Genomic DNA, 13,387 nt, shown 5'->3' with positions numbered 1-13,387 from the left:
TAGGTTTTTGCATGTCACTAACGACAGACATCACTAGGCGTTGGTATCTTTCTTTGTTAGCCAGTTTTGCCTCGTCTTCCATATAAAGTTTTTGGTTGGCTATCATTGGGGTGTTAGCTGGTTTACAGTCAATCATTTCCATTTCAGCTAGGCTGTCAAGGATGTATTTCTTTTGGCATATAAAGATTCCTTGCTTAGACCGTAGTACTTCAATCTCAAGGAAGTATTTTAGTCTTCCTAAGTCTTTCATTTCGAATTCCGTGAACAGCTTTGCCTTTAACTTCTCCATCTCCTCTTTGTCATTCCCTGTAATAATCATATCATCAACATATATAATTAAACATGTTATAAGCGTACCTCTTCGTTTAAGGAACAAAGTATGATCGGAGTTGCTTTGTCGGAAGCCATATCCCTTCATCGCTAGAGTAAATCTTCCAAACCAAGCCCGAGGGGATTGTTTGAGCCCGTAGAGAGTTTTCTTTAACCGAAAAAACTTCTTTATCTTTGAAGTTTCCTATAAACCTAGGTGGAGGTTCCATGTATACTTCTTCTTTCAATTCCCCATGGAGGAAGACATTCTTAACATCAAATTGGTGAAGAGGGCATTATTGATTTGCAGCAATGGAAAAAAGGACAGGAATTGTATCAATCTTTGCAACTGGAGAGAAGGTCTCTGAGTAGTCAATCTCATATGTTTGTGTGTATCCTTCTGTAATTAGTCTGGCTTTATATCTCTCAATGGTTCCGTCTGGTTTGTGTTTGATTGTGAAGACCCATCGACATCCCACGGGTTTCTTTCGTGGAGGAAGGACACTCTTTTCCCATGTTTCATTTTTTATAAGAGCTCCCATCTCTTCTTCTATGGCTCTCTTCCAGTTTTGTGACTTTAAGGCTTGCTCCATAGAGTTAGGAACTTCCTCATCATATAGGGATGAAGTGAACGCTTGTGCTTCTTTGGAAAAATTTCCTTTAGCAATGTTCGCCATGGGGTACCTCAATGACTTTGTTTCTTTTTCTGGAGAGTAACGTTTTGGGGGAATACCTCTATTGGTTCTGGGTGGTAGAGAATAATTTTCCACTGTTTCTTCTTGTATTGGTTCTTCCTGTACATGTTGTTCTACATGTGTCTCATGGTTATCAGATATATCATTATTTTGAAGGTCATGAGAGATATTATTCGATGTGTTATCATTATGAAATTCATCATTGTTAGAAAAGATAGTTTGAGGGTCATCTCAGGATGACCTTCAAAGGTTTGAGAGTTGCTAACCTCAGGGACCAAGATAGGAGGATCTTGGTTAGTGACACTGTTTATTGATTTTTCAGGTTCTTGAGAAGTCAGTGACTCATCTTGGGTATTGTGAACAACTTCTTGTGAGGATGGAACCCATTTTAGCCAACTCCGGGTGTCAATGTCTTTCTCCACCTGACCACTATGTTGGGCGGTATAGTAAAATTCGGTTTCAAGAAAATCGCAGTTCATGGTGGTGTACATATGATGCCTCTTCGGGCTATAGAAGCGGTATCCTTTTTTATTGATACCATAGCCCAAGAAAACACATTTTTCAGCACATGGGCCGAGTTTCCCTCGATCTGTTTTGGGTATATGAACAAAGGCGGAACATCCAAATACCCGTGGTTCAAAGGTGAGTGTAGGAGGGAGTTTGATAAAATCAGACAAAGCTTTTAGAGGAGTTTTAAGATCAAGGGCTTTAGTAGGAAGTCTGTTAATGAGATAGGTGGCCGTAGCTAGAGCTTCGGGCCAAAAAGATTTCGGGACCCGAGATTCGATGAGAAGTGCCTGAGCTATTTCCAAGAGAATACGATTTTTTCTTTCAATGGTCCCGTTTTATTCGGGAGTATGTGGGCAAGTTGTTTGGTGAATAATCCCTCTATGTTGACAAAAAACATTTGATAGAATCATTCACAAATCCCCCCACCCCATTATCAGATCGAAGAGTTTGGATGCTGGTTTTAAATTGTGTTTGTATCATGGTATAAAACATAGTGAATTTATCAAACACTTCTGATTTGTTTTTTAAAAAATAAATCCATGTCATACGGGTGCAATCATCAATAAAGCGAACAAAATATCGAAAATTTTGTCCTCCAATAACCTCAACAGGGCCCCAAACATCAGAGTGGATAAGTGAAAAAAGGTGAATCAACTTTGGTGTTATTAAATTTATAAGTATGTCTATGACTTTTAGCCAAAACACAAGCCTCACAATTTAACGGTCTATTTGAAGGAAATAATTTTGGAAATAAAAGATGAATAACCGATAAAAGGATGTACCAATCTCCTATGCCAAAGCCAATCTTCTCTGTTCATAGTTCCGTGTGCAAGCATCACATTCCCATGTTGAGTCACTTCCTCCACATAGTATAATCCCCAACGTTCAGTGTCATGCTCAATGATCGTTCCCGTCCTGATATCTTGTAGGATGCAAAACGTAGGATGCATCAAGACTGTGCAATTTAATTCTTTTGTGACATGACTGATAGATAATAATTTATGTGATAGGGAAGGAATATAGAGACAGTTTGAGAGTTTTAAGGTTGGCGATATCTCAATAGTCCCCCCTCCTTTCACAGGGGCCTCTCCCCCATTATAGATTGTGATACTATATCTAATACATCAAACGTCATAGTATCAGTAGCACCACAATCAAATATCCACAAGTTATCAAGTTTTCCACAATTTTGAGCCATATTGACTTGTCCGCGGGTCCTGTTGGTTCCCCCTTTACTTATTTTCTGGGTTTTTTAAGAAGAAAAATTAGTCAGGTTTTTAGACAATTTAAAAAGGTTATTTTCAAAAACAAAATTGTTTTTCTTGTTTAAAGAATCTTGGCCAGTATCACAATAAATAGGTTCTTCAAGGGGGTTTTTGTAATTTTAGAAATATTATAATTAAATTTGCTAAAATCAAATAAAGAGGGGTCTGAGAAAAGATTCCCAAACCCTATACCTCCTTCGTCATTTTCATCAGCCTCCCAACCGGCTGAGGTAGAACCTCCAAAGGCGCCGCCATCGTCAGTGATCTTCTGCTCGCCGCCACCGCTCATGTGGTTGCTTTCTTCTGTTTTTCCGATGTTAGCGGTGGCTTTTCCCCTTCTAGTTTCCCCTTTTTGTGCCCGTCGTTCCACCAGTCTGGGTAGCCGACAAGTTGAAAACACTGGTTCTTGGTATGTCCGAGCATGCCAAATGGTCACATTTAAGCTTTGTTTTATCAATCCGGGATGATGAACTAAGATTGGTGTTTTTCTGATTGGATCGCCCTTTTGACAGAAACCCTAGACTTTCGAGTTCGTGTGAACTACTGATGTTTAGTCCAGCCGCCACATCACTCGGAGGTGTGTTATCAGTGGTTCCTAAAATTCCCTGATGAGCCATTTCTTTTCGAACAGCGGCGTAGGCGCCCTCAGCTGAGGGTAGTAGGTCCCACCGAAGTATCTCTCTCTTTATCGGGTCAAACTGTCGATCAAGGGCATTCAAGAATTGAAAAAGTTTTTGTTCTGACCGGAGTTTGTTGTATGTGGCGATGTCAACGGCACATGTCATAGGGTTCGGGTCTCTACTCTCAATTTCTCCCCAAACTCCCTGCATAACAATCCAAAAATCTTCTAGAGGAGAACCACCCTGTTTTATGTCGTTCAATCTAACATGAAGATCGAAAGTTTGTAACTTGTCTTTCCCATTGCTATATGTAACGACTAACGCATCCCACAGTGTTTTGGCTGTCGGGAATTCGGTTAGGTTACTGGCGAGGGAGGGTTCAATATTCAGTATTAACCACGAGAACACGACTAAGTCGTCTTGTTCCCATTGTTCATATTGGCTGTCGGTTCGTTCTGGGGGTTTTGGATCTCCCGTTAAGTTACCCAGGAGGTGTTTTGATTTGCCACCGATTGCGACTCGACTCATCCGAGACCACAATACGTAGTTTTGGCTGTTCAATTTAAGGCTGATTTTCAAGGAGTCGGATAGGCTCTGTTTTTGTGTTTGATTTTGGTTATTGATGCTATTCTTGAGGAGATTGGTGATCGGCAATGCAAGATCAACATTCTTGGATTCATCAGACATGATTTGGTTTGTGAGTAAGCAAGGAATTGAAAGAGGAAATAAACGGTAGATGATGAATGTGTTTATCTTACGATCGATCACACATATTAAGCACTCGTCGAAAAGACAAATATTATACCCTAGTAGTAGTATGTGAGACATGTGATGGAATTTATCCATTAAAACATAGAGGCATCTATATACATGATTAATAAGACGTTACAAGTAACAAACAATTGACTAAATGTGTATTTTCTAATAGTTTCGATTAAAATTATCCAAAATATAAACCTCTTATAAGACCATGTAATTTCATTAGGGTTTGATCTAACTTTTTATACAATTGGCCTTTATGATTATTAATTAGTTTCAAACACAGTAATAGAAAATTCGTTAAAAGAATGCACATGTTAATAATAATACTTAAAAATAATACTTAAAAGCTGAAGACGGTTAATCAAAAGCTGAAGACGGTTAATCATGCATCATGTCATGGCGTTGAAAGCTGAAAGATAAAAGGGTACATGCACTAATCGATCTTTATCCCGATTGCTGAGTGTTATGTGCCTTATGTCCATGGCTTGATGCAAAACTACTATCGAGCTGGGGGTCTCACTAGAAGCAGCCTCTCTATTCCTACGGGGTAGAGGTAAGGTTGTCTACATCTTACCCTCCTCAGACCATACCTTTGCTATGTTATTGATGAGATTTACTGAGTATGATGATGATGATGATGGTGATGGTGATGGTGATGGTGATGGTGATGGTGATGATGATGATGATGATGATACTTGTAAGAGTAAACTGCCAAAATGGTCCTTAAGGTTGGTCACTTTTGTCACTTTAGTCCAAAACTCAAATCTTTTGAATCTGTGTCCTTGTGGTTTTTATTTTGTTGGCATTTTCATCTAAAAGCAAAATCTAGTCAGATTTTTCAGTTAACATCCAGTTTTTTTTTTTTAGTCTTTTTCCTCCCTTTTAATGAAGGGTAAAATAGTCAGATTTTTTTAATTTGTTATAATAAAACGTTAAAAGATCATTTTGCCCTTCATTAAAAGAGAGGAAAAAGACAAAAAAAAAAAAAAAAAAAAAAACTGGATGTTAACTGGAAAATCTAACGAGATTTTGATTTTGGATGAAAATGGGAACAAAACTAAAATCACAGAGACCCAGATTAAAAAGTTTAAGTTTTGGACTAAAGTAGCAAAAGTAATTAGGTAGATTTTAACAGTTTACTCTACTTGTAATATATCAAGATAGTAAATAAAGTCATAATCATTTATTCAACTTAAGCAATGATTATTTTGAAGTCAGAAGGTGATCCAGTTGTTTAGCGGTAGTTTCAAACGGCTAACTGAATTCTAACAAGATTGTAAACCTGTTATAACAATATGTGATCCACACCTGTTATATATAACCCCCATCATTTTGATTCATCAACAATTTCCCTCACTAATTCTCTCATCTTTCATGGCGGAACCAGTTGATCACCAGTCATCTCCAACACACTCACCCGAACCAAATCCTCCGAACCCTCTTACAAGTTCACCTCCTAACAAAGACAAAATCGATGATACGGCCACTAGTGAACCGAGAAAAGAAGAAGATGATATAGAAGTTAAACTGCTAGATATTGTGGTGTTGAAGGATCTTATCGAATATCACAAGAAGAATGGAGTTTACCCGTTTGATGATTCAAGCCACATGCAAAGATTTTGCTCGAGTTGGATTCGTTTGGGTTTCGGGAATGCAGGTGGATGGAAAGCGAAAGTTGAACACTTGAAGAACAAATTCAAGGATCATGATTATGGTCGAGTTGATCCTGGAGAAAAAGCGGAATTCGTAATGTGGACGATGGTCTTTGGAGATCAAGAAAAGTAACGGTGGTGATGGTAATGTGTAAGTGTGTAGTTTCATAGGAATGGACTTGTATTCTTTACAAATTGAGCGTTAGGATATATGAATAAAAATGGAATAAACATGTTTGATGATTTTGAGAACTGAGATTAATTCATACACCCTCTAAATAAATCTACTCGTGAATCTTGGACCGAACTCTTGGAATCTTGCATTATGATTGGTTATACTTTCAATGTACAAAATATTGTGAATCTTTAGAACACCCGTAGTGGAGTTTTTTTTTGAGAAAAAACGCCCCCCAACGCCGGAAAACCGTCTCTGGGCGTTTTTTTTAAAAAAAAATCCTCCAAAGCGTGCTTTTATCAACGTCTTTCTTCAAATTGTTTGGCCAATGAGATCATTCCAAATCAAATATCATTAGTTTTAAATTAAAAAAAACAAGAAAATAATAATTGGGTAATCATTGGATGAGGCATTGTTGGGCATTATACCACTACACCCATTTTAGAAAAACGTCCCATAATGCCCCATTGCTGACTGGACCGCCACGTGGCGCAAAACGCCCAAGGGTAGAAGCATTATCTTCCACTCTCACTACACATGTTCTTAATAAGATCTTTAGATCAATTCACATTGCTTGAAAGCAGAGACGTCTCTGAGAATTTACATACCCTGTTCGAGCTTGAAAAAATGTGCCCTTCCGTTATGTTTTGTTATTATTTAAAAAAAAAATCAAATTAGTATTGGGTTCAATAAACCTAATTCCAAGTGGACTAAATTCTAGACCATAAAAAAAAAATAACATATACGTATTGGATTTTTTTTTTTAAATCGCATGCCCCTCGAAATCGCGGGCCTTGTGCGGAGGTCCTCCCCGCACACCATCAAAGCCTCCCATGCTTGAAAGCAGCTATAATATTAAAGTTATGTTATTAAAATGTGATGATGTATAGAATATCACCCAAGTAATTTTTTTTTGTTATGATTAAACATGTAAAATAACTATCACAATCAAACATGGTTTTGAACTTTTAAAAGTTAAGATCACGTTCTTAATCGCTATGGGTTCTTTGATCGAAATTGGTATACATTACATAAAATGCATCAGAACCAAACATTAGAATTGTTCCATTTTTTATAGACGTTTAGAAGTTAGTCATCTAACCACCAAAGTACGAAATGCAATCAACTTATATTATTTTTTGAGTCCGAAATCCAAATACTTGATAAATCTCGGACCACATTCTTCGAATCTTGTAAAGTTAACTTTCAAACGGGTGACGGGTTGGATGGGTTGTGTAACGGGTTGAAATGGAATCGTTTAAGATGGACTTCTTTAGAATAACATGTCAAAATTGCTTCGGGGTGAAACATCTTGGATAAGTAGGTCCACCTGTTGTATTTTCGTTAAGATGACATAATGTACATCAAGATCACTCAAATATATTACTTTTAAATCATAGCCAAGATGTATTAGAACTATCATATTTGTGTAAGCATATGACAAATAACAAAAAGATGATAATTTGAACATATATTATGTCCACACGTAATTAAATACGAGTACTTTTGGATTTTTAAAAAGTTCATTTTGATATTTTTTTAATCAAAGTTAGTGTAAAATTTTATGTGACATGAATAAATACATGATCGACATGCGACTAAGTTCATCCTCTTCAAGCTTGAATCGTTTATGTCTCTCACTATGAACAATATCATTAATCGTTGTTGATGAGCTTACGTCTTTAACCTAAACAAGGATACACATTTTCAAAGAATGAAGAATTCATTGATTCCACGGTAATGTTTTGGTGTACGTGTGGATTCTTAGACTCATGTACAAGAAAATTATATGCATTATTGTTGTGAACTTATCAATGAATATGCAATCAACTGTCTTGATCCTAGCTTTTGAACCTTGGGCCGGTCCCCCGATACATGTACTTCTATGATGACTTTTTTCTCATCCAGAACTAATAACAAGGGGTCTTGTCCCAATTCTTGTGAGGTATCTCATTTAACAAATAGTTAGTCGGCCATACGACTCCCCCTCATATGACAGCTTAACTCGAAACTGATCAACATGGCACTCATCATCTCTTTCAATGTACGATACTTTCATTCCACAATGCCATTTTGTTGTGAAGAATAAGGAGCGATGCATTCATGTGTGATCCCATTTTTGCACATATGTCCACAAATGATGAAACATTCATCTTTGGATTCTCACAAATCTAATTTTCTTGTTGACTTGATTCTCAACCAAATTTTTGTACAAGACAAACTTGTCTATTACTTAATCCTTCTTCTTAAGCAAGTATACATAGAAATATATGATGCAATCATTAATAAGCGAGAAAAATTACTTCCTTCCCCCTCTTCTAAAAACCTACGCATCAATGTGACCGAAACGATTCATTCGATTAATGAGGTTTAACGTGTGGAATCCGTCAAACACAATATTGTAGAACAACAATCAATAACGAATACGACGATGTAAATATACAATGATGTGGAATCTCCCATCATGTTGGATACATTGACAAACTACCTCACCAATTCTCTCATTTCTCATGGCAGAACATGAAGCAGGAGTGGCAACATGAGAAAAACAAGCCAAACGCCCTCTTATAACTTCACCTTCTAACAAACAGAAAATGGATGATATAGAAGTTGGTCGGCTTATTAACCAACTTTTTATTACCACCCACCAACACCGACAACAATCAACATATTCAGATTTTTTTTTGAACGGCAAACTTCATTAAAAAACGCTAGCAAGATGCTAGAGAAAACAACAAACGAAAAGGTTACAAATTGAAATTTCACCAATCCCTCCAAGACATCTCCTTGAGAGAGGATCTATTTTTCAACCATAAGTAACCTAGCGACTTGATATCCTCATAGTTTTCGAAACGGGATCCGTGGTATTGTTGAAGACTCTCGTTTCTCGTCTTCCATATGCACCAACAAGCAATAAGGACAATACCATGGAACACCTTTCTCTTTTGCTGATCCAAGCTTACATGCTTATGAAGCTCCAAAAGGTCGTGCACAGTAAAAACAAAAATGGGACTCACTTTGCACCACCTACTAACCCCACTCCATATCCTCTCCGTGAACCGACATGAGGTGAACAAGTGTGTAGTCATCTCCCCCTCCTCGCAAAGCCTACAAACTTCTGACCCCACCTCTATACACCTAGCCGTAAGCGCCTTAAAAGTAGGAATCTAGTCCATTTCTGCTTTCCACACGAACACATTCACTTTAGAGACAACCTTACTGATTGAGTCTCCAATATGATGTTTCCAAGCACTTTTTTCAGCCTAGACGTTTTTCAGCCTAGACGCCAACACTTTAGAGAGAACCTTACTGTAAGACCCAACAAGATTGATCGACCTAAAGTCTTTAAATCCCATGGGGTCATTGACCTTGGGGATTAAAGCAATAAAGGACGAGCTACATCCATGGGAAATCGACTCCAACCCGTGAAACTCTATAATCGCTTTCGTGTAATAAACATATTTAGATAATTGAGCTTAATCAACATATTAATCTGCCAACCAAAATACAATTGATATCCAAAGTTTAACCTTACAAAACTAATTTCAAGTTTAATCAATCGTTCAGATTCCAGTGGTTAACACCTTAATTACTTCTCTAAAAGAAAAACCTTAAGCATTTCGATTAAACAAGGCACCAGATTTGCTTCAAATTTCATCTTTTCAGGGCCAAATTTCAATCTTTCAAACATTTTGCAAATCAACTAATCAGATTAAACGATAAAACTATAATCAAAAAGATAAAAGTTTTCATTATCAAGAACCTTAAACCGAAACATATACACACTAACTCATCAACCAAATGTCACTAACAACTCCTACAAACAAAAACAATAACCAAAACCCTAACCAACGAATAGCAGATCAATCACCAATCTTCAACCAGCATCACCTATTCATCATCACCAGAGGGCTTCGACGAACCAGACTTCTTCGGAAGCAAAAGGTTATGAATATTCGGCATGACGCCACCATTCGCGATGGTGACGTCACCAAGCAACTTACTCAATTCCTCATCATTCCTCACCGCCAATTGAATATGCCTCGGCACAATTCGAGTCTTCTTGTTATCCCTTGCCGCGTTTCCCGCCAATTCCAGCACCTATTCACCATCAATTTCAAATCAATTTTAACAAAAACGAAACCCTAACCCTGGAATTTCAAATTCAATTAAAATTAAACTGTACATAATAACATTGATAATCAGTTAATTACCTCAGCGGCGAGGTATTCGAGAACAGCGGCGAGATAGACCGGAGCTCCAGCGCCGACACGCTCGGCGTATTTACCGGCTTTCAGGAAACGAGCGATACGGCCGACGGGGAATTGGAGACCGGCTTTGCTGCTACGAGATGTGGCCTTCTTTGCGACGGCAGATCCTAGGGTTTTGCCTCTTCCTGCCATTGTTTACGGTGGTTTTTCGTCGGAAAAGTGTCGTCGGAAAGTTTGGAGTTATTTTGTTATGTTATTTGAAATGTTCTCTGGTTGTGTTTATATATAGTGGGTGGGTTGTTTGTTAATGTATTGGCCAATGATATTGAAGCACACGGATCTGGTTTCTGAGCGTTGATTTGATTTGATCTAACAGTTGGAACGGTATGTGCATTTTATTGGCATTGATTCCGTGATTTGACGGTTTTACCCTTTCTTTTCTAAGGCCAACCAAAAGAATTTTTATCCAAATGAAAGTGATTAACCGGTTGTTTTTTTTTTCCGAACCTTTCAAAAAAAAGATGTTTTTTTAAAAAGCATTAAACCCCATGCAAACTAAATCAAAGTTACACCACAATGTAAGAACAACGACTTTCGCCGGACTTTTTAGCCACAAATAGCCAAGAAACTTTATTTCTTTCTTCATCCTTATGTAATTGGTTTGCTTGTATTTGAAAATCCGCTCGTTTCGATACCTCCAAATAACCCAAATCGCAGTTTGTATCACTAAGGACACCGCCTTCCTCCACTTCTTGGAGCCTCTGTTTCGGTTGTAAAGAGTTGCGAACTCCTTGAGTTCCAAAGCATATATCGGGTATATCCTACACCAATTCGAGATGAAATCCTAAACCTGAACCGCAAGACTGCAAGCAGTAAAAAAGATGCAAGGCAGACTCCTCTCCCGCATCACACATCCTACACCGAAGATTTGGGATCGGTACATTTCTTATAGCTAAATCCGTGGCTGTGGGAAGTCTATCTTGGATAAGCCTCCAAAACAGAAAATTCACCTTCATAGACGCCCAATTATTCCACTCAAAACCCAAGTGAAGATGATGCAAGGTAGACCCCTCAATACGGTTTTTGTAATTTTGAAGTTTTGATCACCGTTCTAGACTTGCAAATGGGCGGTTCGGATACTTGATACTAACCATTACTAGTGCTCTAGGAGTGGCCACGGTTATTTATGTTCCACTTATGGTGGGCCCGGGTGAGTTTTCCCTACAGGTCTCAAGTTCGAGTCTGGGTGATAGAGGTTTCTCATTGAAGGGGTTTTAAATTGGGATCTATTGTGCGAGGGGGCTCTCTAGCGCGAACCAGTTAAGACAACGTATGTTAGACCTCCCGACATTCACGAGGAATCCACACCTTACGAGAAAAAAAAGATACCTGATACTAATATACTCGTATTTCGATGGCAATTAAGGATAAGTTAAATTAGTTTTCTTTGAAGTCGCGTGTTGCGGCGAAACCGAGTAAATAATAATATAAAACAAATGTTATTTGAAAATAAAGCATGTTGTTTAGAAAGCCAAACCATTAAAACGGTTTAGTTTCTCATCGTACCATTTTAATAAATACTTTATTGAATACTTCGTTTTTAACAATACTTATAACAAAATGTCGAAGGAAAAATCAAACACAACTACATACTTAAGTTTTTTAGAAAAAAGTTATAAACGTAAATTATTAAAAAAGTATCTAATAGACCATTTATATATTTTAGGATATGATTGTAAATATTAATGTGCATATATCTCCATCTCATTAGGAGATCCTCTCTTGTACTATATATATTATGTTGTTTAATGAAAGAAGGGCAAGCAATTTATTCCTATATGGTATCAAACCTCACAACGATCCTACCCTAATCCCCACCGCCGGCTGCCGGCTTCTTCCCCTAACCTTCTGCCTCTCCACCTTCTGTCCTTCGTTCACCTTCTGCCTCTCGACCTCTCCCTCATGGATTCCAAAAATCACCCGGCCCATGAGCGGTATCGTAAAACCCAAACAGCTATTTAACCTATCAACCACCACCATTGCACCCATACCACGAAATCCTCAGGTTGCCTTGACCATTCCCGAATGGCATGATGCCATGACTGACGAGTTTAGTGCACTTCTTAAAAACAAGACTTGGGAGTTGGTTCCTCGGAAACCGAATATGAATATTATACGTAGTATGTGGTTGTTTAAACACAAATTTAATTTGGATGGGAGTTTGGCGCGATATAAAGCTCGTTTGGTTTGTGACGGTCGTCGTCAACAACCGGGTGTTGACTGCGGGGAGACATTTAGTCCGGTTGTCAAACCGGCTACTATTCGGTTGGTTTTATCATTGGCTTTGGCACAATCATGGATTGTTAATCAGTTAGATGTTACGAATGCTTTCCTTCATGGTACTTTGCACGAGACCGTCTACATGTATCAGCCGATGGGGTTTCGTAGTTCCGACTATCCGGACCATGTTTGTCTTCTAAAGAAATCATTATACGGTCTCAAGCAAGCTCCTCGTGCATGGTACCAGAGTTTCACAGATTTCGTGGTCTTACAGGGTTTTAAGCAGAGCAAGTAAGATAATTCTTTGTTTGTTTATCGTCATGAGCGTGACACTGCCTATTTGCTCATTTACGACGACGATATTATACTTACCACGTCTTCGGCTGTTCTTCGTGATCGGATTATGGCATGTCTGGCAGGCGAGTTTTCTATGAAGGATTTGGGGGCGTTATCTTATTTTTTTGGGTATTCAGGTGACACGGACCGACAATCATATGTTTCTTTCCCAGTCTGCTTATGCTAAGGATATCATTCATCGAGCCGGTATGGACTCCTGTAAGCCCGTTGCCATGCCAGTGGATACACAGTCCAAGCTCAGTGCCCATTCCGGTATTCTTCATGATGATCCTACCACATATCGTTGCCTCGCGGGTGCGCTTCAGTATCTCACTTTCACCCGTCCAGACATCTCGTATGCGGTGCAGCAAATTTGCATGCATATGCACTCTCCCACAACTGCTCACTGGAATGCTTTAAAACGGATTCTTCGATATATACAGGGCACCATTGACTTGGGACTTCACTTAGATGCGACAGATACGTCTTCTTTGCGAGCTTACACTGACGCTGACTGGGCGGGTTGTCCTGACACTCGACGCTCCACCTCCGGCTATTGTGTTTACCTTGGC

At 38.5% G+C, this 13,387-nt stretch overlaps 1 protein-coding gene across 1 annotated transcript; it reads right to left on the bottom strand.

Moving 5' to 3' along the window:
- Positions 1-9,716: 9,716 nt before the first annotated feature.
- Positions 9,717-10,470, bottom strand: LOC110929671 (histone H2A.6). The gene is made up of 2 exons (XM_022172842.2): positions 10,203-10,470; positions 9,717-10,089 (listed from the first exon to the last, which is right to left on the bottom strand). Exons 1-2 carry the CDS (start codon positions 10,389-10,391, stop codon positions 9,880-9,882), a joined length of 399 nt encoding a protein of 132 aa, XP_022028534.1. The 5' UTR covers positions 10,392-10,470; the 3' UTR covers positions 9,717-9,879.
- Positions 10,471-13,387: the final 2,917 nt, after the last annotated feature.

The sequence above is a fragment of the Helianthus annuus genome, chromosome 3 (genome assembly GCF_002127325.2).
Source record: "Helianthus annuus cultivar XRQ/B chromosome 3, HanXRQr2.0-SUNRISE, whole genome shotgun sequence".
Taxonomy (NCBI): domain Eukaryota; kingdom Viridiplantae; phylum Streptophyta; class Magnoliopsida; order Asterales; family Asteraceae; genus Helianthus; species Helianthus annuus.
The sequence above is the reverse complement of the archived record's forward strand: the minus strand, read 5'-3'. Positions and strand labels throughout refer to the sequence as shown.